At 38.4% G+C, this 27,199-nt stretch overlaps 2 protein-coding genes across 6 annotated transcripts in view; one reads left to right on the top strand and one right to left on the bottom strand.

Moving 5' to 3' along the window:
* RUFY3 (RUN and FYVE domain containing 3) overlaps positions 1-3,409 on the top strand; it is an 81,788-nt gene extending 78,379 nt beyond the window's left edge. For all 4 annotated transcript variants that reach the window (XM_030313727.1, XM_030313726.1, XM_030313729.1 and 1 more), the window contains 2 exons: positions 107-175; positions 1,963-3,409. In XM_030313727.1, the coding sequence (XP_030169587.1) occupies positions 107-175; positions 1,963-2,106 (213 nt within the window). In that variant the 3' untranslated portion in view covers positions 2,107-3,409. The remainder of the gene's footprint in view (positions 1-106; positions 176-1,962) is intronic.
* A 10,182-nt stretch (positions 3,410-13,591) lies between these two features.
* On the bottom strand, positions 13,592-27,030 carry GRSF1 (G-rich RNA sequence binding factor 1). 2 transcript variants are annotated; one of them, XM_030313721.1, is made up of 10 exons: positions 26,647-27,030; positions 24,024-24,180; positions 22,829-22,984; positions 22,332-22,475; positions 21,515-21,650; positions 19,185-19,366; positions 17,887-18,008; positions 16,576-16,711; positions 15,888-15,963; positions 13,592-14,974 (listed from the first exon to the last, which is right to left on the bottom strand). In XM_030313721.1, the coding sequence occupies exons 1-9, from the start codon at positions 26,998-27,000 to the stop codon at positions 15,914-15,916; spliced, it is 1,437 nt and encodes a 478-aa protein (XP_030169581.1). In that variant the 5' UTR covers positions 27,001-27,030; the 3' UTR covers positions 13,592-14,974; positions 15,888-15,913. The 2 variants fall into 2 exon arrangements, with proteins under 2 accessions (XP_030169581.1, XP_030169582.1); XM_030313722.1 differs by lacking the exon at positions 26,647-27,030 and adding an exon at positions 26,354-26,440.
* Positions 27,031-27,199: the final 169 nt, after the last annotated feature.

Raw genomic sequence — 27,199 nt, 5'->3', positions numbered from 1 at the left:
CTGTAGCGTGGTTGTATTAATTTTGTAACTTAAAAAAAATGAATATTCTGAAAGTATTCATGTTTCTGAGACCAAGAGAAACTAACTGGCTCAATATGTGGTTTAGGACCAGCCGCTGCTCTCTGCAAAGCCACAGATGTGTCAGCTGTGCCAGCAAGACGGCCGCCTTGCAAAGGTAACGATGCTGAGAACCAAACAGGTTCTTCACCAGGATGTCCGTTATACCACTAGTCCCTTTCAGTAACAGGGACTTTGCTGTGTAGAGGGCAGAGTGGGGAGAAAAAGCAAAAGGAGCAAGCATTTATTGTGTACCCATTTTTTTCAGTCATAGTATGTCATGTCAGTAAATCCCCATGAACACAAATATAAAGAATTTAAAACAAATTTATAAATGTTTATTGAGTGCCTGCTGTGTAGAATGTGCTATCTCGTGTGCTGGAGAAAGAGTAATGAGCAAAGCATAGACCAAGTCCCTGTTGTAAAGCTTATCTCCTCTGTGACATCATTTTGTAGATGAACCTTGGCTCAGAGATGTGAAGCACATTTCTCAAAGTTACTCAAGTCATAAGTGGCAAGGCCCAGCTGCAGCCTGACTTTGGCCCCAAAGTCTGTACTCTTCCAGTACTCCATCCTGCTTAGAACAAATCAGACAGTTTTGGGGAAGGGAGATTCTTTGAATTATTTGGAGAATCAACCTCTGAGAGGGAAATGAGCTCTCTCCACCAAAACCACTTGTTTTCCCCTCGGATCCTCAAGGGTCTCTGCTTGAGCGCTTCCCCAGTTTGCTAGAGTAGGCAGAGTGAAGGAAGTGTTCAGATACAACAAGTGTTCTGATAGCCAGGTCTTTGACCTGCTCATAGTAATATCCATCCCCCCACCCACATGTCATGTGGTCCCCAGTTCATAGATGTTCAAGAAATGGGCAAATGACTGTAAGAAACAAGTGCTTGGAAGAGATGAGGAAATGTGCCGAATTCTGCCTTTGCAGCCTCTATGCCACCCTTTGTGATCATGCTGAATTTTAACAAGCAAAACTATAATATGACCTAGTCTTAACGGAATCAGATAAAGATGAACTGCCTTTATAGAGTTGGAATTACAGAAATAATGTCTGTTTCTGGAAGAGAATCTAATTCTGGCTTTTCTAATTCTGCACAGTAACTACAATATGTCAGAGGAAAATTCCTCTCGGGCTTTCAAATAAAAGTGACCCCCTACCTCTGCTGCATCCTCAGGAAGGTGAATTGTTTGGGAGAAAGCAGCATTATTAACGGGGGGAATTACTCTTCACAGCCTTTACTAGGGACCCTTGGAGCTATGTGTGTGCCACCCTATCACACAGCCTTACCAGTGACACTGCCATAATGACCCACGTGCTGTCCCATTGCATGACCACTAAATATTCAAAATGCTTAATAAAGAGACTGATTTCCCTATAAAGAGGATGCAGGGAAGCTGTCCTTCTGCTGCGCTGATATCCCAAAAGATATGTCTGTAGAGTATTACAGGGAAGCATTAAGCACATCAGTGTATTAAGAATTCTACTTTCACTTCATGCTCAGCAAGTTTTTTAATCCTAGGCTGGCTACCACTACCCAGTCCATGGCTAGGTCACTCACTGCCTGCCCGCCTTATTTGGAGTATTCTTAAGTACTTGCAAACTAATTTTAGAATTAGCCCACATAAAAGTGAATATAATGGGTGGGAACATTCTAAAAGTAAGCAATTTGTGTATTATTTGTTCTTTTGAATTCTGTGGCACTGCTTCTCTTCATTTAGATCTAAGAACTAGACAGGCTTCCTTGTAGACAGAAACTGTGTTTGGTCAGATACTATCTGGCACATGGCAGACATTAGTCAATAATTAGGTATTGAGCACTTACCATATTTGGCCTTTTCTATTCCATGCATCTATATGCCCTGCTCCTCTATCCCCCACCTAACCTCCTCTTCTCCTTGTAGAATATGTGTAAGAACTGCAGAGGAACGTTCTGTGATGCCTGTTCAACAAATGAACTGCCTCTTCCCTCGAGTATCAAGCCTGAGCGAGTTTGCAATCCCTGCCATGAGCATCTGATGAAACAGTATTCTGCCAGCCCATCGTAAGACTGGAAGCCAAGGCCTGGACCAGTGTATGTACCTGTGTTAGATGTCAAGATTTCCTAGAACCCAGACCTTAGAATCAACTCCAGAATTGATAGCAATGATTTAAATAAACCAGGTCCAGGGAGAAAAGGCAGTGAGTAGTTGGGGGTCCTGGAAATTTTGCTCATTTTCCCTAATGACTGTATGAATAAAAGTTACTCAGTTGAACCCCTCTCTTCTAAATCTAAACAATCCCACCTTGAAGGCTTAATTCTGTAGCTTGTCTTTGGAGGGGCTATTCATTTTTATGAATAGTGATAATAATACTGGGGTGAATATAATAGGAGAGAGAGTCCAACAGATAAGAAAAGGAAAATGATTATCTCCCTCTATTGTGCAGACTCAAGGGGGAAAGATAAATGTTACCTGAGATCAAAATAATAGATATTATATATTTTCCCTGGGTGCTGCTAGACATAAACATTGTTTCCTCTTCACCCCCACTAACTACCTCTTTCAAGTATCTCTACCAAACTGTGAACCCAAACTCAGGGAAAAGAAATTAAAGAGTAATATAAATTTTGAATGTACTTAAAACAATATTATAATTTATTATAGTTTCAGGACCAGAAAGGCCCTGGGCTATAAATGTTTTCAATATCAGAACAAGAGAAACACTTGACAGTTTATCCACTTAATGACTTCAAAAGTAAATATCTGCCCTTTTCAGAATGTCCTACTAAAAAATAAGCCAACTCCCTTCCTCATCCTTCCCTGCTCTCCCAAGTCTTAAGGAAAATTGTAAGATATTTTAAAGATAGGGTTTGACTTTTGCAAGTAGTTATTGAAAGCAAAGCTAAGTTGCGTGTAAAACAAATTTGTCCATGTCAGAGAACAATTAGATCAGAATATTTATTAAATTTTCTTGAATAAGCGATACCTTATTCTGAGCCAAGAATTTGAACTGGTAGACAGGTTTCTTGGAAAACATGACACTCAAACATCTCTTCGTAACAAACCCTTTGGGGGAAAAGAGGAATGTGCTTTCCACAAGGGAAGGAAAGAAATGGTATATGCTATTTTGATTATGTTACATGTGCCTAGATTGTTTGATTCCAATTAAGACCTAAGAAGATACGATTCTGTAACTGGTTTAGAATTCTGGGGTGAAAACATCCTGGAACCATGATACTTGATAAATTCTGTCTCCTGAGAAGGGTGATAGCCTGGGAAAGAGTTGTTATTCAGGAAGTCTGGCTTGTTACATGGTGAAGTTGAGCTATAAGAGTACTAGGAAAGAATAAAATCTAATAGTCTTGCCTAGGTTGTTGACTGTTTTTTTTCCCTTTAAATATTTCTGTGTGTGTGTGTGTGTGTGTGTGGTTCTTCATTCGTCTTATTTTTGGCCACCTACATGTTTTCAGCACTGTTCTAAGTGCTACAGATAATATGGGGAATTATCCTAAACTAGCAAAAGTTATTTATAATTAGTTTTGAATTAAATTGAAAAGAGGCAGCTCTGTACATGGAATATGAGGAAGAATAATTAGCCACTGAGATTTTATTGAGACTTACACATAAGCTATTTAGCATTTTTTTCATGTTTTATTTTTTTAGAGAGAAAGCACTCAAGCAGGGGAGGGGCAGAGAGAGGCGGGGGGACAGAGGATCTGAAGCAGGCTCTGTGCTGACCACAGATGCAGGGCTCAAACTCATGATCCGTGAAATCACCACCTAAGCCAAAGTCTGACGCACAGCCAACTGAGCCACCCAGGCACCCCAGCCCTTTCTCTTTTTGAAACAAAGCTCCAACGATCTGTTATTAGTGTAGCTGTCAACAAAAGCAAGGAAACGAAGTCATGAAAGGCTTGACTTCATAGGTCTGTCTTCCTTAAAAACTGTTCTTTCCACTATTCACAGTAGCAACAAGAATACCATTCTTAGGACTAAACCAGAGGCAGAAGACTTGTACATTGAAGACTATACAACACTGCCTAAAGAAATTAAAGATAATTTCTTTATTAAGAATAAATAATATATAATAATAATAAGTTAATTAATAAGATAATAATAATTATTATTATAATATTAAATATATTTTAATATTTTTAAAAATAAAAATTAATAATAATAAGATAATAAATAATAAGATAATAATTTCTTTATTAATAATAATCTTTATTAAATAAAGATAAAACAAATAGAAGGACACTCCATGTTTATGAATTGGAAGACTTAATATTAAGATGTCAGTACTACCCAAAACCATCTACAGATTCCAAGTATCCCTACCAAAAATACCCATATTTTTTGCAGAAATAGAAGCATTTGTCTTAAATTCATATGGAATCTCAGGGGACACCCAAATAGCCAAAACAATCTTGAAAAAGAACAAAGTTGGAGGTCTCACTTCTGAAGTCAAAACTCACTACAAAGCTACAGTGATCAAAACAACATGGTACTGCACAAAGACCTGGACCAATGAAGTGAAAGAACTTAGAAATAAACCTTCAGGGGCGCCTGGGTGGCGCAGTCGGTTAAGCGTCCGACTTCAGCCAGGTCACGATCTCGCGGTCCGTGAGTTCGAGCCCCGCGTCGGGCTCTGGGCTGATGGCTCAGAGCCTGGAGCCTGTTTCCGATTCTGTGTCTCCCTCTCTCTCTGCCCCTCCCCCGTTCATGCTCTGTCTCTCTCTGTCCCAAAAATAAATAAATGTTGAAAAAAAATAAAAATTAAAAAATAAAAAATAAATTAATTAATTAAAAAAAAAAAAGAAATAAACCTTCACATATATGGACTAAAGATTTTTGAGATGGGTGCCAAGACCAAAAGGGGCTTAAAGGACAGTCTTCTCAACAAATTTGTTGACAAAAATTGGATGTCCACATGCCAAAAAAAAAAAAAAAAGTGGGGCCTCTACTACATAACATACACAAATTAACTCAAAATTGTTCAAAGATCTAAACAAATGAGCTAGAACTAGAACTCATAGGAAAAAAAGAGGAAAAAATTCATCACAACTATTTGGCAAAAATTTAGGTAAGACCCCAAAAGCACAGTTAACAACAAAAAATAACAGAGGTTGGACTTCATCAAAATTAACTTGTGGAGAAATTAGAACCCCTTGTGCATTGTTGGTAGCAGTGCAGCCACTGTGGAACAGTGTGATGGTTCCTGAAAAAATTAAAATTAAGACGTAATAGAGCAATTCCCCTTCTGGGTATACTGTAGTCAAAAGTGAAAGCAGGGACTCAAAACACATTTATACACATATGTTCACAGTATTATTTACAATAGCCAAAATGTGAAAAGCAACCCAAGTGTCCACTGACCAATGAAAGAATAAAATGCAGTAGATACATACAATGGAATATTATTCAGCCTTAAAAAGGAAGGAAATTCTGACATCTACTACTACATGCATGAGCCTTGAGGACATTATAAGTGAAACAAGCCAGCCATAGAAGGACATATGACTCCACTTGCAAGACTCCTTAGAGCAGTCGAATTCAGACACAGTAGAATTGTGGTTGCCAAAGGCTGAGGGAAGGGGAAAGTGGATACAGAATTTCGGTTGGGGAAGATGAATATGGGTTGGTACACAGCTCCCTCTGCTGAAAGGGCCTGGAAGCCAACACTTGGTAACAACGGGCACAACCCAGCATTCAATCTTTGTATGGAAACCAATTTGACAATAAATTTCATATTAAAAAAAAAAAGTGGGGCGCCTGGGTGGCTCAGTCGGTTAAGCGTCCAACTTCAGCTCAGGTCGTGATCTCATGGGCTGTGAGTTCGAGTCCCGCGTCGGGCTCTGTGCTGACATCTCAGAGCCTGGAGCCTGCTTCAGATTCTGTGTCTCCCTCTCTTTCTGCCCCTCCCCCACTCATGCTCTGTCTCTCTCTGTCTCAGAAATAAACATTAAATTTTTTTTTTTAAATAAAATAAAATTTAAAAAAAAGACAAAAGCTTGGTTTCTGAGGGGACTGGTGGCTCAGTTAAGCACCTGCCTTTGGCTCAGATCATGATCTCACGGTTTGGGAGTTCAAGCCCCACAATGGGCTCTCTCCTGTCAGTGCAAAGCCCACTTCAGATCCTCCGTCCCCCTCCTCTCTGCCCTTGTCCTGCTCATACTCTCTCAAAAATAAGAAATAAAAAGAAACTTAAGTTTGGTTTCTAATACCATTCTCCAATAAAAGGAACCAGGGCTCTTTGGAGAAATGGCTGATTCTAGGTCGGGGACATCTTGTAATACCAGAAAGTAAGGAAGTGGCATAAAAACCAAAAACAGTGGGAGCAACAAAATAACGTAATAAAGGATTATAAGCCAAAAAATAAAACTTTAGGAGTCCATATTGATATAAAAGATTAAATAAGTAAGGGAGAAGTGGCACATCTACACAGAATTACAAATGATTTATGTAGCTACTATTCCTCAAGAAGATGGAACTTCCTGCTTCTTCAATGTGGGCCATGCTTAGTAACTTGCTTCAAAAAAGTATGATATAGAAAGAAATAAGAGGAAATTTATAGTCACTTAGCAAACTCTATGTTGGCAAGATCATGAAAACTGATGCCTGTGATAAGTCACGCTTAGAACGTGAATCTTTGACAAGGTGTAGTGAAATGGCACCTTTGTGTTCTTCCTCCCCAAATCCTATAACCCCAGTCTAACCAGGAGAAAAACCTCAGAAGACTCCAATTGAGGGACATTCTACAAAGTACCTGACCAGTGTACCTTAAAATTGTCAAGGTCATCCAAAATAAAAAAGTCTAAGATTAAAGAGCCACGATGACTAAATGTAATGTGCCCTGGGGACAAAAAGGATATGAAGAAAAAGCCAAAAAAATCTGAAGTGTGGAATGTAGTTAATGGCAAAGTACTAATGTTAGTTGTGACAAATCTGTAGCAATGTAAGAAGTCAACAGTAGCAAAACTAGGTGAGGTGCATATAGAAATTCTATTCTTGCAATATTTTTGTATACCAAAAACTATCCTGAAATTAAAAGTTTAAAAAAGGGTGTTTTCATACTCCTAACTATAGGTCTAACCTTATAGAACTTAATTTAACTCCCTAGATGTTATTTCCAAATAGAGTAAGAATTTTCCTCAGAATGAGGATTTTAAGTCAGATTTATACCTCAGAGTAAGTCAATAAAAATGTATGATGAAACTCTTAAAGGGAACTTAACCATTCTGTGAAAGGACCCAATGACAGACTAGCGATTTTGAAGTAGTTCTCAGGACCACTGTCTATTACCTCATTTCAGCTTTGCTCAACAGAAAATGTAGGCCTTTTTTAAGGAATTGTATTTCAGAAGTGACCATGTTTTGATTGATTATAAAACATCTTTCAAATAACTTAGCCTAATATATCCACTTAAAAGTCCCTCAGGTCAAATCTCAAGGATTCTTAGACGCTGGTGGGCTTGAAGATTTGTCAATTATTGAGATCTTTTATTGTCAACAATCCTGAGGAAAATTAATTTTGTTAACACAACTACTTTTGTATAAGAGAATCTTATAAGCATCTCAGTCTATCAAATCATTCTACACCTAGAATGAAAGGTAAACTTGGAGGCGCCTGGGTGACTCAGTTGGTTAAGAAACCAAATCTTGGTTTGGGCTCAGGTCCAGATCTCACAGTTTGTGAGTTTGAGCCCCGCATGGGGCTCTCCACTGCTAGTGCAGAGCCTACTTGGGGTTCTCTCTGCCTCTCTCTCTGCCCCTCCCCTGCTCATGCTGTCTCTTTCTCAACATAAATTAAAAAATAAACTTTAGAATAAAAGGCAAACTTTATTCAGACAACGTATTATCTTGAAATGTAAAATTAGTTAAAAAATAGAGCCAGTGACCAGTTGTAAGCATTGCTGAGGATGTCAGATTCCTACAAGTTAATAATTGAGTTTGATAGAGACACAGCACTCGGGCCTCCAACAGACAGGTTCAGTAGAAAAGCTATACAAGTCCCCAGGTAGCAACAGTGCCTTACCATTTGGGGGGTGCTGCTTTCTGACACAATAGCATCCATTCATATTCAACTATAAGGTCTATCAAAAAACAATTTATTCTCAGAGCCCCTGGGTGGTCCAATCAGTTAAGCATCCCACTCTTTGATTTCAGCTCAGGTCATGATGTTACGGTCATGAAATCAAGTCCCCCCGCGGGCTCTGCACTAAGAGCACAGAGCCTGCTTAGGATTCTCCCTCTCTCTGCCCCTCCTCTGCTTGCACACTGACTCTCTCTCAAAATAAATAAACTTCAAAAAAAATTTATTCTTAGAAGTCAAAGGTTAAAAATTAGCCCAACTTGTATTGGGCTTATATTCCCCCATTTGCTTTCTCAAGAGGACAAGAAATGGAATTACAGCCAGCCTACCAGAAATTGTGAATAACTCAGTTTCTCTTTAACTCTTGGTCTTTATTCCCTAATGTCACTGTCACGTGGCAGAAAGAAAGGTTGAGAGCCTCTTTAGTTCAGTTAGAACCAGTTATGTTTTGCAATCACGGTCTTTGAATATACTTGTGAAATTTCACCTGTGGACTTCAAACTCAGTCTGGATCATTTGGAAGGCGGCTTCTTAAATGTATCTTGGTGATCCTTGTGAGTTTCACTAGGTCCATCCATATTCCAATTCACCTTGGCTTCATGCCTTGTTACCAGGTACTTTCAAAATCATTTCACTAGGATGTCCTAATTGTGACACAAAACCTAGAAGCCATACAAGGGGAGATTTAAGAATTGCACCACATAATAATAATTTTTGTTTTTTTAAAAAAGTAAGCTTCAAGCCCAGCATGGAGCCCAATGAGGGGCTTGAACTCATGACCCTGAGATCAAGGCCTGAGCTGAGATCAAGAGTTGGATGCTTAACTGACTGAACCACCCAAGCGCCCCCATAAAAATAATTTCTACCATGATAAGCAACCAAAATGACAAAGTGCCAGAGGGAAAGGTATTCAGAGTTAGCTCCTTGCAAGAATAAAGGGCTCCATGAGGCGCCTGGGTGGCTCAGTCGGTTAAGCATCTGACTTCAGCTCAGGTTACGATCTCACGCTCCATGAGTATGAGCCCCGCGTCGGGCTCTGTGCTGACAGCTCAGAGCCTGGAGGCTGCTTCAGATTCTGTGTCTCCCCCTCTCTCTGCCCCTCCCCTGCTCATGCTCTCTGTCTCAAAAATAAATAAAAACATTAAAAAAAAAAAAAAAAAGAAGGGCTCCTATTAAGAAAAAACCCAAACACAATATAAAAACATCACAAAAAGGCAATCAGCAAAATTCAGTTTGTGGAAACCTCTATAAATAAATCTTATTTCTTCAAATAAGGGCAAAAGTAATGGATGGGGAAACATGGATTAAAAGAAATAATAGGCACTTCATCTTCATTAAAGAAGATATTTGTATGGCCAATAAACATGAAAAATGCTCAACATCGTCATGAACAGCAAGTTAAAACCACAACCAAGATACCACTACACACAGAATGGCTAAAATTACAAGCTGGCACCAAACAATGAGGATGTGGGCCTACTGGAACTCTCATATTGTTGGTCCATATAAAATAGGATGACCACTTTGGAAAAAGGTATGTCAATTTCTAGTAAAATTAAAAAGATAATCAATCGTACAATTTAGGATATTCTACTACTGAAAAGAAAGATTAAAACATAGATCCACAAAAAGGCTTGCACAAGAATGTTCAGAACAACTTTATTCATAAGAGCCAAAAACTAGAAACAGCCCATTGTCCACCAGTTGTTCACCTAAGTGAAAGGTTAAATTGTGAAATGTTCATACAATGGAATACTACTCAGCAATGAAAAGGAACAAAGAGCTGAAACATATTAATGAAATCTCAAAACATGCTGAGTGAAAATTTACACAGGTATACATACTGTATGACCCCATTTATATGAAGTTCTAGAATTGGCCAAACTAATCTATGGTGAAAACAAAATTCTAACAGGGAGAAAGGATGGGAGTGGTGTAGGAATTGACTGGGAAAAGGAATTTTCTGATGTGATGGAAATGCTCCATAGCTTGCTAGGGGTTTGTGTTACACAATTGTACATTAACACTCATCAAGTGGAAGGTACACTTAACATTTGTTCACTTCACTGTAAATTTTACTTCAAGAAAAAACCCTAATTAACAATATGTATTCCAAAAAGCTTAAGATCAAGCTTAAGATCAATGCTTAAGATCAATCAAAGCTTAAGATCAATGTCTGCAACTTTGACATCTATAAAGAAAAAAGATAGCTTGATGAATATACAGATATAAAGTGAGGAAGAGAATAAGACAAAATACTATTAGGTGTAGGTATAGGTATATGTATAATTCAACTTTTCTGTATGCTTGAAATTTTTTATTAAAAAATATTACAGGCCGGGCGCCTGGGTGGCTCAGTCACTTAAGGTCCAACTTCAGCTCAGGTCATGATCTCACAGTTTGTGAGTTCGAGCCCCACGTCAGGCTCTGTGTTGACAGCTCGGAGCCTGGAGCCTGCTTCGGATTCTGTGTCTTCTCCTGTCTCTGCCCCCCACCCCATGCTCATGCTCTGTCTCTCTGTGTCTCTCAATAATAAATAAACATTAAAAAAAATTTTTTTAATAATAATAAAAAAATAAAAAATATTACAGGGGAAAGTCATAACCTACTGCAGAGTGTGGATTGTTGTTTAGATCCTGATTCAAATCAACTTTTCAAAACATTATTTTTCAGATATTTGTGATAAGAAATTAGTATTTTTAGGAATGGTGGTATTATTTTAAAGTCCTTTTTAAAGACAATATATATACTGAAATATATTTAGATAAAATGATGCCATGTCTTGGATCTGCTTTAAGATTAATATGAAGAGAATAAGTAGATGGAGATTTTAAGAGAGAAAAAAAGACAATTCACAGAAAAGGAAATCCCACAAGTCTTAAACATGAAATGCCACCTCATAGAAGAATACCATTGTGTTTTGGGTTTTTTTTTTTAACCTCTCAAGATTGGCCAAGAATCGACTGCTAATATGCTGTGTTAATGAGGCTATGGGAAAATGGGCACTTGCATTGCTGGTGCAAACTAAGAAAAAACAAATTATAGACATAAGTTTAATTGTAGACCTAAATTACAAGTGCACATACTCTGACCATTTATCCTACAGAAATTTATGTATGTACAAAATGACATAAGTTTATTACAAGGTAATTCATTTCAGCATTACAGTAGCAAAAGATTGCAATTTTCCTGTTCACCAGTAAGGAACAGGTTAAATTATGTACATCCATACTGTACATTTTAAAAAATGAGAGGATTTTACATACGGATATAAAATGATTTTTAGGATGTATTAAATGGAAAAAAATGGCACAGAACAGCATGTATAGTATACTATAAATTTATATTTTTAAAATGAAAATATCTATTAATATTTGCTTATCTACACAGTAAATATCACTGGATGTTTACACTAGAAACTGATGGCAGGGTTGCCTGAAAAGGGGATCTATGTAGCTGAAGAACAGGATGGGAGGGAGACTTCACTGTTTACCCTTTCATATCTCTTGAATTTTATTTCATTCAAAAAATAAAATATAAACAATTTACAAATTACCCCACCATTTATTTTCATATCATACAGATTTAAGAACCAAACTAAACCTTCCTATATATATCCCTGTCCTAAAATCCAGTAAGAAAACCACCTAACTAAAATACTGGGCGGCAAACCAAACCAAAGGCATCTCACCAAAGGCAATATGAAGATGTAAATAAACACATAAAAAGATGCTGACCATCTCAGGTCATCAAGGAATTGTAAGCTAAAACAAGAGAACCAGCGCACATCTATTAGAATAGCTCAAATCCAAAGCAGTGACAACACCAAATGCTGATAAGAACAAATTGCTGCAGGAACTCACATTCATTGCTAGTGGAAATGCAAAATGGCACAGCCACCTAGGAAGAGTTTGGCAGTTTCTTACAAACCTAAACATAGTCCTACCATATGATCCAGCAATCATACTCCTGGGTATTTACCCAAATGAGCTGAAATCTTATGTACACACAAAAACCTACACATGAATGTTTATAGCAGCTTTATTCCCTTCCTACAAACTTCAGAGATTCTCTTCTAATCTGCTGAATTGAGGGAAAATGTATTCCTACTACATTACAGCAATTTTTTTCAAAGCCCCTGGAACTTAGGCCTGCCTCTACTTTACTGCCGATAAACCATTCTACTCCATAATAAGGTCCTGCCAATTGAATGTGAACCTTTTCACATAATTTAGGGGAAACTCTTAGAACAATGGAATGTTAGTGAATAGAATGTAACTCAAAAAAAAAACCTCTCCAAGTGAGAATCTGCTAAGGGACTGTTTATGGCAGAGGATGCCAATAGGGCATGTTGATTAATAATGAGCAAGGCCATTGCCTCAAAAGGGCATGTGGCTGTAAGTGGCCTTCTCCTGCTTCCTCCTCCCTACGCCACAGAGACTTCCAGTCCACAGTGGACAGTCTCCTTTCCTACCTGGCAGAAGCCTTATTCGACCAGGCAGAAGGACAAACACTTTGGAACACTGCTTCATTCTCTCCTATCAGCGGGTGTATCAATCAGATCATGATCTTTAGCCATCTCCTCCTGGGTGTCTACACAGAGTTCCCTCCTGCAATTCTAGTAGCTATCTAAAGCAGGATGGGTAACCTGGCCATATCCAAACCTGCTATTTTTATAGCTTTACCACAAAAGAGATTATAAAGACACAAAAGGACCCAAGCAGAAGGGCGAAATTCACTGTCATTACTTCTTTCAATAGCTAATAATAATACACAATCCAGTCTTGTCAAAGTTCAGGAGAGAGAAATATGTCTTTTGATTGGATGGAATAAAAGATTACTCTTAATCTATTATGTGCTTTTCTTCCCCTTCCAGTAACTACATTTGCCGTCTCAGCAATCATTCGTTTACTAGCCTAAATTACAAGCTATCACCTATTCAAGGAAGGAGTATAGTCAAGTGTCTGAATTTATAAAATGACTTCCCAAGAACGGCCACCTTTTGTACGCAGTACTCAGTCATTAGTGTGGTAAGATACACCCCTTCATGCTTACCCACCACATAAACTTTGCTCTCACTCTTTTCCTACAGATGTGCAAATGAAAACTCATTGGCTTTAAAATATTTGCAAATGAATTTCTCACCAACCCCAATCCCAACAGTTCCTACAGATTTTTTTCATGGCAAATTAGATACCTACTGCTAAACAGAGAGAAAAGATCATATTGTAATAGATCACTCCACTATAGACACCAGTTCTGATAGCTTGATACACTCAACCATATATGAAAACACATTTCTATTTAAGTAGTAATACTGAAGATGTTAAGATGGTTACTTCAAGCTCATATGATAAAAACACAAATGAAAATTAACAATGTCTTCTTACACTATACCAGGACTTGATGTAACAAAAATATATTTGGTTGATACACACACTCCAAAATAAATACTCTTAGGTAATCTGCAGCCTGAAACAAGCCTTCATTTATTGACTACTTACAGTACAGTGATTTCATATCTTAGCTGGTAATCAAATATGGTTATGTATTAGGTGAGAGAAGGCATCCTCTCTCTTCCAGATATCACCTCTCAGAAATCTGGGCTAATTCAATTTTAAGAACTAGAATTGTATCTCCTGGTAACTATGTGGCAGTCGTCACCCTGAGAACAGGAACAAGGCAAAGAAAGTATACAGGACTTTGATTCTCCTACACAGGTGCACAGAAAGTTAGTTTATTAACGACTACATTTTGAAGCCAGCCATTTTGATCCAATATTTAAATAACAAGCTGTTTAATATTAAGCAGAAGGTACTGTCACAATGTGACAGAAGTACAGCTTTATCCATAAACCCTTCACACAATTATACATTAAATGCTATTTTTATTTAAGCAAGGCACCCCTACTTGTTCTAAAATATGGGATATGCTATCCCACTGAAAAAGCAAATGAGGAGACACATTTTTTTCCTCTAGGGAGCTGGTTTAAATTCAAGTGAAGCCATTAATGTCCTTACCAGTCAGGACTGTTCTCTCACATGTCACTTCACAGTTTTGAGACTAACACACACCTTATGATTTACCCAAAATCAAAAAACGTTGGGGGTGGGTGTTCAGTGAACTTTTAAGTTGAGACTAGAATTCTCTCCTTTAGTATTACAGGCACCAATGTCAAATGCCTTTAGCACAAGGCGTAGAAAGGCAAAACATTTCTAAAGACCTAAAACTGCCAAATTGTTGTCATTTACACTCACTAACCTGTGGTACTTATTTTTTGTTTTGATTCTTTCTTTTAAATTTCTACCCCTACCTAAGTAATCTAATACACCTAAAATTATAACTACTCTGCCAAACCATAATGGTTTGAAGGTCTGAAACCTTTCCTTGCTTTGGTGAGTATTTGGTTAAAATAAATCAGCATTTCATTCCAGAGAAGTTTTACAATTAGAGCTCTTAATTCATAGGCAGAAAGACAAAACCTCAAACAGATCATCTGCAAAATGGGAGGAAGATTTTCAAGGACAGTGCTGAAAAATAATATGTAGTCTTTACACTGGGTAACATAACTTCTATGAAAACAAAGTGTTTAATCGTATAAAATAAAAACCAGATTTTTAAATCAGATCCTGAAGATTAAACAAAAATTTAAATTTGTGGTTTATTTCATAATTCCAAACTGAAACTTTCCTTTTCCTTTCTAAATAGTCCACTATGTAATTTGTCTTATAAGCAATTAACCCAAAACCCCCAAATCCTTTCTCTAGCAGTTGCTGCTACAAAACTGGAACTTTATACTCCACGTCCAGGAAAGATGTGCAAATGAAATGCTTCCTGTTTCATCCTGAAAATAAAATGAAAAATGTTGGACATTTACTCACAATGAAAAAGTGTTGCCCAAACAAACAAAAAGCGCTGCCATATCATACGCATTCCCAGACCATTTAAAATGATCAATTCTTTTCTTTCTGGTTTAGTGCAAGTCCATTTGGTGACAAATCCATTAAGTTAAGGACAATTATTAGGCATTAGTGTTTACAGCCTGGTATGAAGACAGTAGATCTTCACAATTAAGCACAAAATACATTTAACATGGATTTAACTAATATCTAACATCACAAGATTGTGGGACTTAATATTCAAAAATAGCCTATGACAACTATAGTAAAGAAATGCTCCATGCATTTCCAAGAAATCATTCTAGTTAACAGTCTCAAATGTACCACTATATACAAAAAAATGATTATAATACATTAAAAGATTTTAGGGGGAAATAAAAGATACCACATAACATTTAGTCAAGGGAGGGGACATCAAAACATTTAGATTTGTCATAGGTTAACTATGAAATCATGTACTTCCTAGGACAACCATTTTCATAACACTTTTTTAGGAAAAGAGACAGTGTTACATTAAGTGAACATAACAATGTACACCCCGATTTCAGGAGAATCATTTTAAACATCTTAATATCTTAGAAACTGAGAAAATATGTTTAAATTTTATAGGAAGAAAAACTAACATAAGCACATTTTCAGTGTGATATAATTAATAGGTATTAAAGGTAAAAATTAATTTTAGGCACATAGATTCATGAATATTGCGAATGATGCCACAATATTCTTTGTGACGCTCAATATCATGATTATTTTGATCTTCATTAAAAAAAAAAAAATGGTTTCCACCATATTATAAATGAGTTAATGCCTAATTTATCAACTGAAAATAATTCCCACAATTGTACCTTTTAAATTTACCTTATTATCTGGAGTCCTTGGAAGTCTTATTTTCCCTTTGGACATGAATTCAGGAACAATTCAATATACCTATGGTCTGAGAATGACAAAAAAAGATTCATTTTAAGAAACTGAAGAGGAAGGGGTGCCTGGGTGGCTTAGTCAGTTAAGCGTCTGACTTTGGCTGAGGGGTCATGAACTCAGGGGTTCATGGGTTCCAGTCCCCTGTAAGGCTCCATGCTGACAGTATGGAGCCTGCTTGTCTCTCTCTCTCTCTCTCTCTCTCTCTCTCTCTCTCTGCCCCTTCCCAACTCGTGCTTTCACTCTCAAAATAAACTTCAAAAAATAAAATCAAAATAAAAAAAAATAAAGCTTTTAAAAAGGGAGAAACAATACTGCAGCCATTTTCTCATAGTTCAGACAGCAACTCAAACCCTTTGTCCATTACTTTTCCTAATTAAAAACAAAAACAAAATCTAAAAAACAAGCAAAAAAAACCCTACCTAACTCTGTATAGAAATATGCAGAATTAGCAAACAAATGCTTTTCATTACAATATAGTGTTTTGCCCTTTTTACATGTAATTTAGTAGTATTAACAGAGCAAGTTTACCCAAGTAAAAAGTCTAGGTAAACTCAAAATACAGAAAGGCATTTGTAAGCAAAGACAGACATCCAAAATGACAATGGAAACCATGAGCAGCACTTACGAACATGGGACCGATCCTTGAGCATAGCTGCAACAGCATCCTCATGGGTATCGAAGTGCACATCGGCTTCTCCAGTGGCCTTCCCATTGGAACTGTATTCCATGGTGATCCTAACAGGCTTCAGTGGAGCAAAAAACTAAACAACAAAAGAAGCCAAAAGGAACATAATGGTAGGAGGCCCAATTTCTAGAAGTCTTAAGGTTCTGCATTTTTTTCTTTCAGACTCTGATTCATACGCTCAATAAATTTGTTTTTAGGAAATCTCCTTAGGCAACAATGTAGTTACACATCTACCATCTCTTCTGGCTTTTCTGATCCTTTTGGAACTCAAGGTTACATTTCAAATATTTGTTCACTGGAAACGTAAACTATAAGTACACTACACAAAGAATACTCAAACTTTTTTATGCCAACAAGGACTATTTTTATTACTCCTCCCTAATTTATCCTTCCCTGTTTCTAAACAGCATCCATCAAATATACTTCATTTCTTAATAAGTCGTTTTTACCATATTTTCATCAGACATGTACCTGTGAATCAGGTTTTTTACCAGCACTACATAAACCACTACCACACTGAGTATGGTTATCATTTCAAACCAAAGCAACACGAATGTAATACTTTAATGAGATTGTGCAACTTCCGTCTGGTTAAAGATATGACTCCTATCGGGTTTTTTCAAAATAATGAAGACAATTTTGAGGCCCCACCACTAACTGAAGAGTCTAGGCTGGAATCTACCTTACATATATGTCCTCAAGTTCATGAAGTCAATATGGCTATTGCTTCCTTTTGTTTTCATATACTATCTATTATAAGAGTATTTTTAAAATTCCTTTTCTCCAAGAATTAGGGAATCCTGACGAAGAAGCCTACGTGGTTCTAAGCATAGGAACACTAGATTCTTGTTTAGTATATAACTGCCTTGTGACAAATTCCCTCTGAGTCTGTTTCCTAAACTCAAAAATGAATAAAATGAACCATTTTGGAGAAAACCCAAACTTTCCTATTTTGTTTTTTTGTCTGTGTTTATCTGTCTTTTGGTGTTTTGTTTTTTCAAACTTTCTTAATTAGAATACTAAACATATACCACATTATTTTGTATCTGTAAAATCCTCTTTATCATTATACATTTGACCCTAATAAAACCCACACTTCTCAGCCTCTACAACAATGGAGATGCCATCTTACTGTCCAAAGATAGTTCAGAAATATGGTATTTTCTTCTCTATCTTTCCCAAAGTAATATAAGTTCAATTTTAGAACTTTTGTTCAAACCTATTGAGATTGGGTATCTTACTGCCACACACGTTTATAATGTCTTGAGCATTAGCTTGGAAAGGCAATCCTCTCATGTGGACAAAATGTAGTGAAGATGGGGTTCCAAAATCAACAGCCTCTGGAAGCTTTTCGGACATCTCCTTAGGCAATTCTGGGAAGTGGAACAAAAAGCACTATCAGGAACATAAAGGCTTCAAGGGTTATTAACAGATTATAATTAGGCATAATCTTTATGTCCAATTATTCAATTCTTCCTGAACCAGTAAAGAAGGGCTTCAATTTTATTAATTATTTTTTATTTTTTGAGAGAGAGAGACAGAGAGAGAGCACACACAAGCAGGGAGGGGCAGAGAGAGAAAGGGACAGAGGATCTGAAACAGGCTCTGTGCTGAGAGCAGAGAGGCTACTACTCTGGAACCACGAGATCATGACCTGAGCTGAAGTTGGACGCTTAACCGACTGAGTCACCCAGGAGCCCCAGGAAGGGCTTTAATTTTAAAAGCAAAAATAATCTGAAATGTGTGACACCTAACAAATATCACCTGAACCCCCATGAAGATTTAGTGCAAAGATTTAGTGCCTCAAACTAATACCAGATTACAAACTACAGATTTTTCTATAAGAACAAAGAGAAGAAAAATGATTATGAGTGAAGAAATAGAGGCAACAGAAATTTGGGGGGTTATAGCCACTTAAAAAAGAATAAATATGGTAATGGGATAATCCCATAGCACCAGTTTAAAAAGGATTTATCAAACTTCAGTGTTGCTTAGTGGTCAGGAATCAGAGGAATAATTAAATACAGAGGCAAACAAAACTCTTTAATTCAGTCAACATTTCTGCTCTCTACCCACATCTTTTCTCATCTTTATTTAAATTTATTTATTTTGAGAGAGCACAAGCAGGGGAGGGGCGGGGGGAGACTCTGTCTCAAGCTGGCTCCACGCTACCAGCGCAGAGCCCAACACAGGGCTCGAACTGACAAACCATGAGATCATGACCTGAACCAAAACCAAGAGTCAGACACTTAACTGACTGAGTCATCCAGGCACCCCTCACCTGTAAATGTTGACATTTTACTTCCTTTTATATTTGTGCCACCCAGCTTTTTATACAGAATCTACAAAAATGATTAAATAAAAAAACTTTATGAAATAATTAAGCCCTGTTGCACATATTCAAAGTACATACTACACTCAAAGACCGACAAATCTTCAACTCAATTCCTTGGTCCTATAATCTAATCATTTCATACAACATATTCATAAAAAATATTTTAGTATCACAAGACAGATTCATTAAGTCTCAACAGGATGCAGGTCCTTACCTATTTCCTTCTCACTTTCGAAAGCTGTCATGGGTCGAATATCCTCATTTACTTCATGTTCTTCAAAGACCATTTCTGGCTCAGTTATATACTTAGCAGTAGGAGATGTCATTTTCTTTCCCTTATGAGAACCAACATGTGTTCGGACTTCATTTCTTCTGCTTGGAAATATCTCTATATATCTATGTCAAAGCAAAAGTAAACAGGCACAAGCAATGCAAAGTAACTTTAGACTGAACTCGTTTAAAATAAAACATACATATATAATATTTCCAACACAAAGGTGTTATGAAACACAAGTGATGGAGGAAAAGTAAGATAAGATATAGATATTAGCCCATGAAAAGTACTCTCAACAGAACAGGTCACTGATTCAATCTTTCTCACATCCCTGCCCAAGATAACAGCTTTCTTCATATACATTTTAACAGTATTTTCTTTCTTTTTTAAAAAAAATTTTTAAGTTTATCTAGTTTTTATATTTTTAATGTTTATTTTTGAGAGAGACAGAGCATGAGTAGGGGAGGTATAGAGAGAGGAACGCACAGCATCTGCAGTAGGCTCCAGGCTCTGAGGTGTCAGCACAGAGCCTGATGCAGGGCTTGAACTCACGAATCCTGAGATCATAACCTAAGCTGAAGTCAGACGCTTAACCAACTGAGCCACCCAGGCACCCTTTAACAGTATTTTCTATTCTGTCTTGCTTCATGAGGACAACTATGCAAAGACTAATTGTGTGTATGAAAATAATCTGGTAAAAAAGGTTTTGTTTTTTATAGTTGGTTATCAATCTCTTGAAGCCTCACAAGTCAATTCTGTGAAAATTAATGATATCTGTTTAAGATATTAAAAATCAGGGGCGCCTGGGTAACTCAGCTGGTTAAGTGTCCAACTCTTGATTTTTGGCTCAGGTCATGATCTCATGGTCATGTGATCGAGCCCTGTGTTGGGCTCTGTGCTGACCATGGAGCCTGCCTAAGATTCTCTCTCGGCCCTTCTTCCAATCGCACTCTCTCTCTCAAAATAAATATATTTTTTAAAAAATTCACAGTATATGAGGAGTTAACTTCCCCCAGAACGACACCAAGATGTCAATGAGGATTCATGAACTAAATGTCAATTCTGACTTGCTATCTACTTGGCAGTGGGATTATCTATTAAATCCAAGCTTCTGGAACCAGCTTGTTTTTTTGTGTGTTTTTTTTTTCCCTCAAGACTGCTTTTCCAAATTAAGTTATCAAGATTGAATTGCAAAAATCATTTGTATTTACAGATCCATAACTATTAGATAGGCACCACTTCTTAATTTATTGAAGAGATTTACACACTGCCATAACATTACCACATAAAAACATTGATGTATTTGTCCTAAGACATACAAGAAAACATGAAGACTACTGAAAGAAAATGGGGGGAGAGGGTATTTTTGCATACATATTTTTTATCTAAAAATTTAATAAAGACCTTTGAATCAATTCTATACAAAGATCCTGAAATACACAACTTTAAAATGGCTTTTCTTTTTTTTTTAAACTTCAAAGCAGCCAAATAAAACAGCCAGAAAGCAGTAAAACAATCTAAAATTTGACACTTTTAAGTACTCCTCCAAATTTGACACAAATGAACCCATCCATCATATGCATTCTAATGTGATGTAATATGCAGTATACAGAAACACCTATATTGTGTCCATATCAAAATGTTAACCTGAATCAAGAATCAAGACTTTAGCTTTAACTTCCAGTTTTCAGGAAATAAGAGAGGATACAAAGAAACTAGTGACACAATGAAGAAGCAATAAGATCAATATAAAACATGAGACACTGTACAGGACGACTGATTCAGTTTATTCAAGTTAGTTCAAGTTAGTGGCATTTAAAAGGGGGAAGAGAGTAAAAAATAAATAAATAAAGGAGAAGGGAACTCGCCCTAGTTTAAGAGAACTGGAGACATAACAATCAAAATGCACCTTGTGAACCATGTCTAGATTCCGGCACTAAAAAAAAAAAAAAAAAACACCAACTCAGACATTTTTGGTACAATTAGGAAAGTGATTATGGACTGGCATTAGATAATAAATTACTGCTAATTTTGTTAGATGTGATAATACTTGGATCACATGAGGTAAGAAAATGCTTTTTAAAGATGCCTACTGAAAAAAACAGATATAAGAAATGTTAATAATTTGTTAATCCTAAGTGTCAGGCATTTGTATGTCATCATGCTATCCTCTCTGCTGTGTTTAGATAATTTTACAGTTCTATCATAGTGCATTCATAAAATGACCCAATGTATGATACTTCCACATTATTAGAATCTGCTTCACTTACCGGTTACCAATTTCTTCCCTGTGTTTCAAGAGGGCTTGGTTGGCCATTTCTGGTTCTTCAAACTGCACATAGGCTTCTCCTGTTTTTCTTCTCCCTCTGTAGTCCATGACAAAGGTGATGTCTACTATATTCAGTCCTAGGACACCAAAAAATTATTACAAATTAATGCTAACAGGAGTCTTTTCTATCCTTAGAATATAATACATTCATTCACATACTATTAATTTTTTTGAATTTTATTATTAAAATTTTAGGTATATTTTGCTAGTCTCTAAGCTGAATACATGAAAATTATTATCCAGCTACACCTACACATCTGTATTTCCAGAATGTTTAGAATCCATGCAGTCCATCTAAAACACACAATCTCTCCTCTCTTTTTTTGCCATTAATTGTGTTGTAGGAGAAATAAGAATTTAGACTAACATGACTAATATTGGTACATTTTTTAGAGCTAAAATTAGATGATAATGCTTTTAAACCATATAAATTGTTACTGTCTTAGACAAATACAGCCACTCTTATGAGAGATTACCTTTCTCAATAGTAAAATAAACCTACATGAAATAATTTTGAAATGTGGCGTCCACCAAAGATCAGCATGATAGGTCAAAACATTTCTATAATCTATAAACATTGGTAATCTGAGTGAAGAGTTCTCCCCTAAAGAACCAAATATAACTGAATGCAGTTACCTAGGAGAAAAGGTTCATCTAAGATATAAAAGGAAACAACAGCAGGAAAAAACAAGGCATGAACATAATGTAACTGATATAAACATGATATAATTCATAAACATGATATAACTGAAAAGCACCTGCAAAGAAGTCTACAATGTCTTTTTCATTGCAACTATAAGGAAGTCCTCTCAAACGAACCACACCATCATTTACCGCAGGTGAAGATTTGACCTGCAGGCTCTTCATTAAGGCGTCTACATCTTCATTGTTTATCTCATAAACTGCAATGTAAAAGCACAAAAAGTACGCAAATTTACATAACAGAAGAAGACATTAAAAAAAAATCACACTTGTTGGGTTATCCAAGAATTTTAAAATAACAAATGATATTTATTGACTATTTACTGTGTGCCAGCTGTGACTTAAACATCCCATCTTGTGAGGTAAACTTGGTCAACATCCTCATTTTATAAGTAAGAAACTGAGATTATCTCTGTGCTTCATTTTCACAGCCTACAAAAGGGTATATTCCTAACATCTAACTACTTCATTATTGCTAAGGATCAAATGAACTGCCTTAGACAGTATAGGCTAACGTACTGATCGCAAAAAGCCAGAACGTGACTTCACGTACCTTCCACATACCGCTGTCCCATGTACATGCGATGCTTTTCTAAGGCTTTTTGCACATCCTGCTCTGACTCCATTTCAATTAAGGCATCACCCCTTCGTTTCCCATCTCTATTTAAGAGGAAGTGTATTCCATTCTCACCATTGCGAATTCTGCAGTCTGAAAGTATGTGAGTAAAATCAAAACCAGAAACCAAACTTTTACTTCAATTATAAAAGTCACTAGAATGCAATCTTCCAATTCCAACAACAAAACAAAGCATGAACCAAAATGCCTATCATATTCCTTACAGAAACCCCCATCACTGAAGGCGTCCGAATGCTAATAAGGTGGATGTCTGGAAGATGTTCCACTTGAAAAGGACAGCAAACCTTAACATATAAGCTTATAATCTCCTGATCATTACAACAACAAACAAGCTCAACAAAGAACAAATTATGCCCTTCCCAATGCTTCTACAATCAGTTTCAAATCACTTAAAAAATTAAAATATGATTAGATTTATATAGAAGTGTTTTCTTTTATTACAATCGTAACTATAAGAACTCTAAAATGCTATAAGAATAATGTTGTTACCATAATTGATTGTGCCCCCTTTTCATTACCAAGGAAAAGATCCCCATACTGCATACTTATAATGGCAACTAGTTGAAGATGTAACTGGCTTCATAAAATACTTGACCCACTCAATGTTATGCACATGAAAGTACACAATATATTATTATATGATTTTATAACATTTAAGGTGGCATCTTCTAAAGGTCTTTTAAGAGGAATATTAAAAATCACAGTCAGATACAGAACTTAAAAACTAACTGTAGATACGTAAACATTCCAAAAATGTTATTAAGGAAATTATATCACTTGACACTAAGTGATCCTGTATTCTAAATGTATGTGTTACATATAAAGAGCTACCGTTAACAGGTTTTGCTTTTTGAACTTCAGAGAAAACTGGTTTCTACCATGTAGTTTGAACACCACATTTTTTAGTTGCATTTAAAGTCTTTAAACCTGGCATATGCCACAAATGGTACACATGGTGTTACTTGGTATGATATGAAACCAGTCAGAACTAGACAATTCCCAAATATCAAATAAGACGTCTATAGCATAGCTTAACTTGGGTTTTGTGAGACTACCTGTCTGAGTAAAAACTCAGACAAAATTACATATTTCAAACATACATAAAATATACCTGAGAAAAAGTTAACCACATCTTCTATAGTGCACGACCACGGCAATCCTTGAGCTCGAATGAGATAAACATCATCCACTTCTTCTCCTAACTTGGATGAAGCCAATTCATACTCAGGGAGAGGTGGAAGGTCTTCCAGGTAGGTTGTTTTGGACTCCTTCCAAGAAAAATGGAAAAATGTAAAAATACTTCTCTGACAACCTACTTAGAAATTGTTTATTCCTGCAAACTAACACTCCGAATGTTATTCTTAGGAGACAGTTACTATTTCAGAGGCAAGAAATAAACTTCCCCAATCTAACCCATCCTATTTTGGCTTAAATTGTATACTCTAAAGCAACATGCAGGTATATCCCAGTGATTTGGCAGGACGTAAATTTTATTCTGGGCTTGTTTTTAAATTCATCAGCCCCAATAACAATAGTATTTTAGTTAAGGGAGGACAAGAAGAGTCCCTTCAATCTGACAAATACAAGTGCCTCCTACTCACCATGTGCCATGTTAGGCCCTCATCTCAAAAAGCTTACCATCTAAACTAAGACAAGCATTACAAGACAAGATGCTTTAAGTGCTGTAATTAAGATAGAAGATTATTAGAGGAATTCAAAACAGAGCATTAACAGAAGAATCAAGACATAATATACGATGGGGCTTGAAAGGACAGAATTTTGACAGCCATATATAAAAGATAGGGCATTCCAGTTTGAGAGGTGAGGGGAAGAAGCAGCATGAACAACAGTCCATTTGCAAACCTGCAATAATCCCATTTGGCTAAACTGCAAGGGACAATTAGGAGCCAAAGAAGATGAGCTGGCAAAAGGAACTTGGTACCATATAGCAGAGGCACCTGAGTGTCAAGCTCAATGTGTTCCCTTAACCTGGTAGGCAAAGGGGAGTTAATAAAAGATAGGACTGGGTAAAACAAGACAGCAGGAGGCGTGTAAAGATTAATCTGTCAAATGGCAAATCCGACCAACTGAATAAGGGAAAGATCATAAAAGGTGACAGTAGTAGTATAAGGTGACAGAAACCTGAGACATACCCAAAGACTCTATTTTACAATACTAAGCAAACGCTGGAATTTAATAAGATTCCAATAAGCATTACAACCATAACCAGGAACGACAACTGAAATTTTAAGACTTGCACTCTACTGGCCTAAGGAAAGAGATTCCTTTGGACCATCCCACGTTTACATTAAGGCTTACGTCTAACTGCAAGAAGTAATGATAAATGTAAACCTCTAGCAGAAGTCTCTTACATACTTAATAAAAATGCAACAAGCACAATTATCAATGTGGAAAGACAACTCAGGTTTTAAGACAAGTGACTTGCACTCTCTCGGGCTAAGGAGATACTTCACTCCTCTGTATGTTCTCCTCATTTTCATGAAGACTTACATAGAATTTTAAGAAGTCAATGATAAATGTAAGCACAGTGTGTAACAACACTAGTAAAGGCTCAACAGATACTATAGTCAATTTCACAGAAAAATAATCAAGAGAGTAGCCAGCTGGCAAAGGCTTATTAGAGATAGTTTGTGTTTTTTAATAAAGGCAACATTCCCCATTTTCCCAGAATTCCACAAGCATCACAAGCTTTTACGAAAAGGGCAGCACAAAGTACTGGGCCAGGATTCAAATCCATTAGCTCAGCCACTGGCAGACAGAAGCCATGCTGATTAGCCTCCCAGTTTCCCTTAAGTTCAAGGAGAAGCACAAACTGAATTAGATAAATATGATCCAAGGTATCAGGAGTGGGTAGTCAAAACGTGTACTGATACTTCCCAGACGCCACGTTAACAAGCAGAAAAGAAAGCTTCCTACAAGGCACAAAATATTTGCAATCCGAATTCTTAAAGGACACACACTGACTTTAAAAAAGAAAACACTGTAGCCTCCCTCCTGGGTCCCCAAGTCGTGGCTTTACCCCTAAGCGTCCCCTCTTCCAGGTCCCCTCCCCCAATATTTCAGTCTCCACACCGTCCTCCCGTCGGCGGCGACCCATGGTCCCAAAGGACCTTCGGCTAGAGGAGGTGAAGTGCAGAGGTGACCTTCAGTAAACTGGGGCAGCCCGCCTTTCCCCAGGGACACGAGGGAGAGGGGAGCGCTGGCGACGAGGCTCCTTCCCCACGAACCCAGCCCACGTAACTCTGTGCGTGAACCTCCCCATCAGCAGGCTGCGAGGCGCACCAGGGCCGCCTAGGCCTAGTGCTCTGACTGCACGGAAACTCCCAACCCTCCGCGGGTCCAGCCTCCCAACTTCACCACCAGCGGGCGGAGAGCTACAGGGATGCGGGGTGGGGGCATCAACAGCCTCACAAAACCTACCATGGGCCGGCGGGAAACAAGGCCTCAACATTCACCCCTAGCCACACTTACACTGCCCAACCGACCAGAGACTCGAGAGAACAAAACAAGGAGAAAACCCGAGGCCTGGGAGAGCGTCCCTTGTTCTGGGGCCCAATAGGAGGACTGGGCGGGCGGGGGTAAGGGGGGGAGGGTGCGCGGCGCGTGCCGCGGATCCCCGGGCGTGCACGAGAGGCGCACGCGGAGGGGCGCGGGAGCGCGTGCGCGCGGCCGGGAAAGGGTCCCGCGCGCGGCCCCTCGCTGCGCCCACCTACCTGGCTGTAGCTCCGCGCCGGGCCCGCGGCCGCCGCCAGCGACTGCGGCAGCAGAGGGGCACGCAGGGCCGGGTAAGAGGCCGCGGCCGCGGCGGCGGCGGAGGCGGCCGCGGGGGGTGGCCCCGCCAGCCTCCCGGCGGGCGCAGGCCCGGTCTGGAGGCCCCGCGTGTGAGAGGCGGCGGCCGCGGCCGCCCCGAGCAGCAACAGCAGGCGGCGACGGCCCGATACGCCCGAGGGGAAGGAGCCGGCGGCCGAGTAGAAGGGCAGGCAGGCGGCGCCGGTGCGCCGACAGCTGCTGCAGTTGCAGCCGCAGCCCCGGAGCAGCGCCCCGAGCACCCAGCGCGTCCCGGCCATGGACTCCGGAGGCGGCGCGGGGCCTGGAGGCGGCTGCGGCTGCAGCGCGAGCGGAGGGGGAGTGGAATCCAGGGCCGGGGAGGGGGTGCCAGGCACATGCGCCGCCGGCACCCGGGGCAGCAACGAGTCGGGAGGAGGCGGAGGAGAGCGCGCTGCTCCGCCCGGTCTCCGCCCTCGGGGCGGGGCTGCCGGAGGGCCG

Source organism: Lynx canadensis, chromosome B1, assembly GCF_007474595.2.
Source record: "Lynx canadensis isolate LIC74 chromosome B1, mLynCan4.pri.v2, whole genome shotgun sequence".
Classification (NCBI taxonomy): Eukaryota; Metazoa; Chordata; class Mammalia; order Carnivora; family Felidae; genus Lynx; species Lynx canadensis.
Note: the sequence above shows the minus strand (reverse complement) of the source record. Positions and strands in the feature narration are given on the sequence as shown.

Excerpts from the sequence above, each read along its gene's own strand:
- GRSF1 (XM_030313721.1), bottom strand. The coding sequence starts at position 27,000 with ATGGCCGGGACGCGCTGGGTGCTCGGGGCGCTGCTCCGGGGCTGCGGC. Across the intron at positions 22,476-22,828 it reads GGGACAGCGGTATGTGGAAG|TTTATGAGATAAACAATGAA; the intron begins GTACGTGAAGTC and ends TTTACATTGCAG. Across the intron at positions 19,367-21,514 it reads AGGGAAGAAATTGGTAACCG|ATATATAGAGATATTTCCAA; the intron begins GTAAGTGAAGCA and ends GCTTTGACATAG.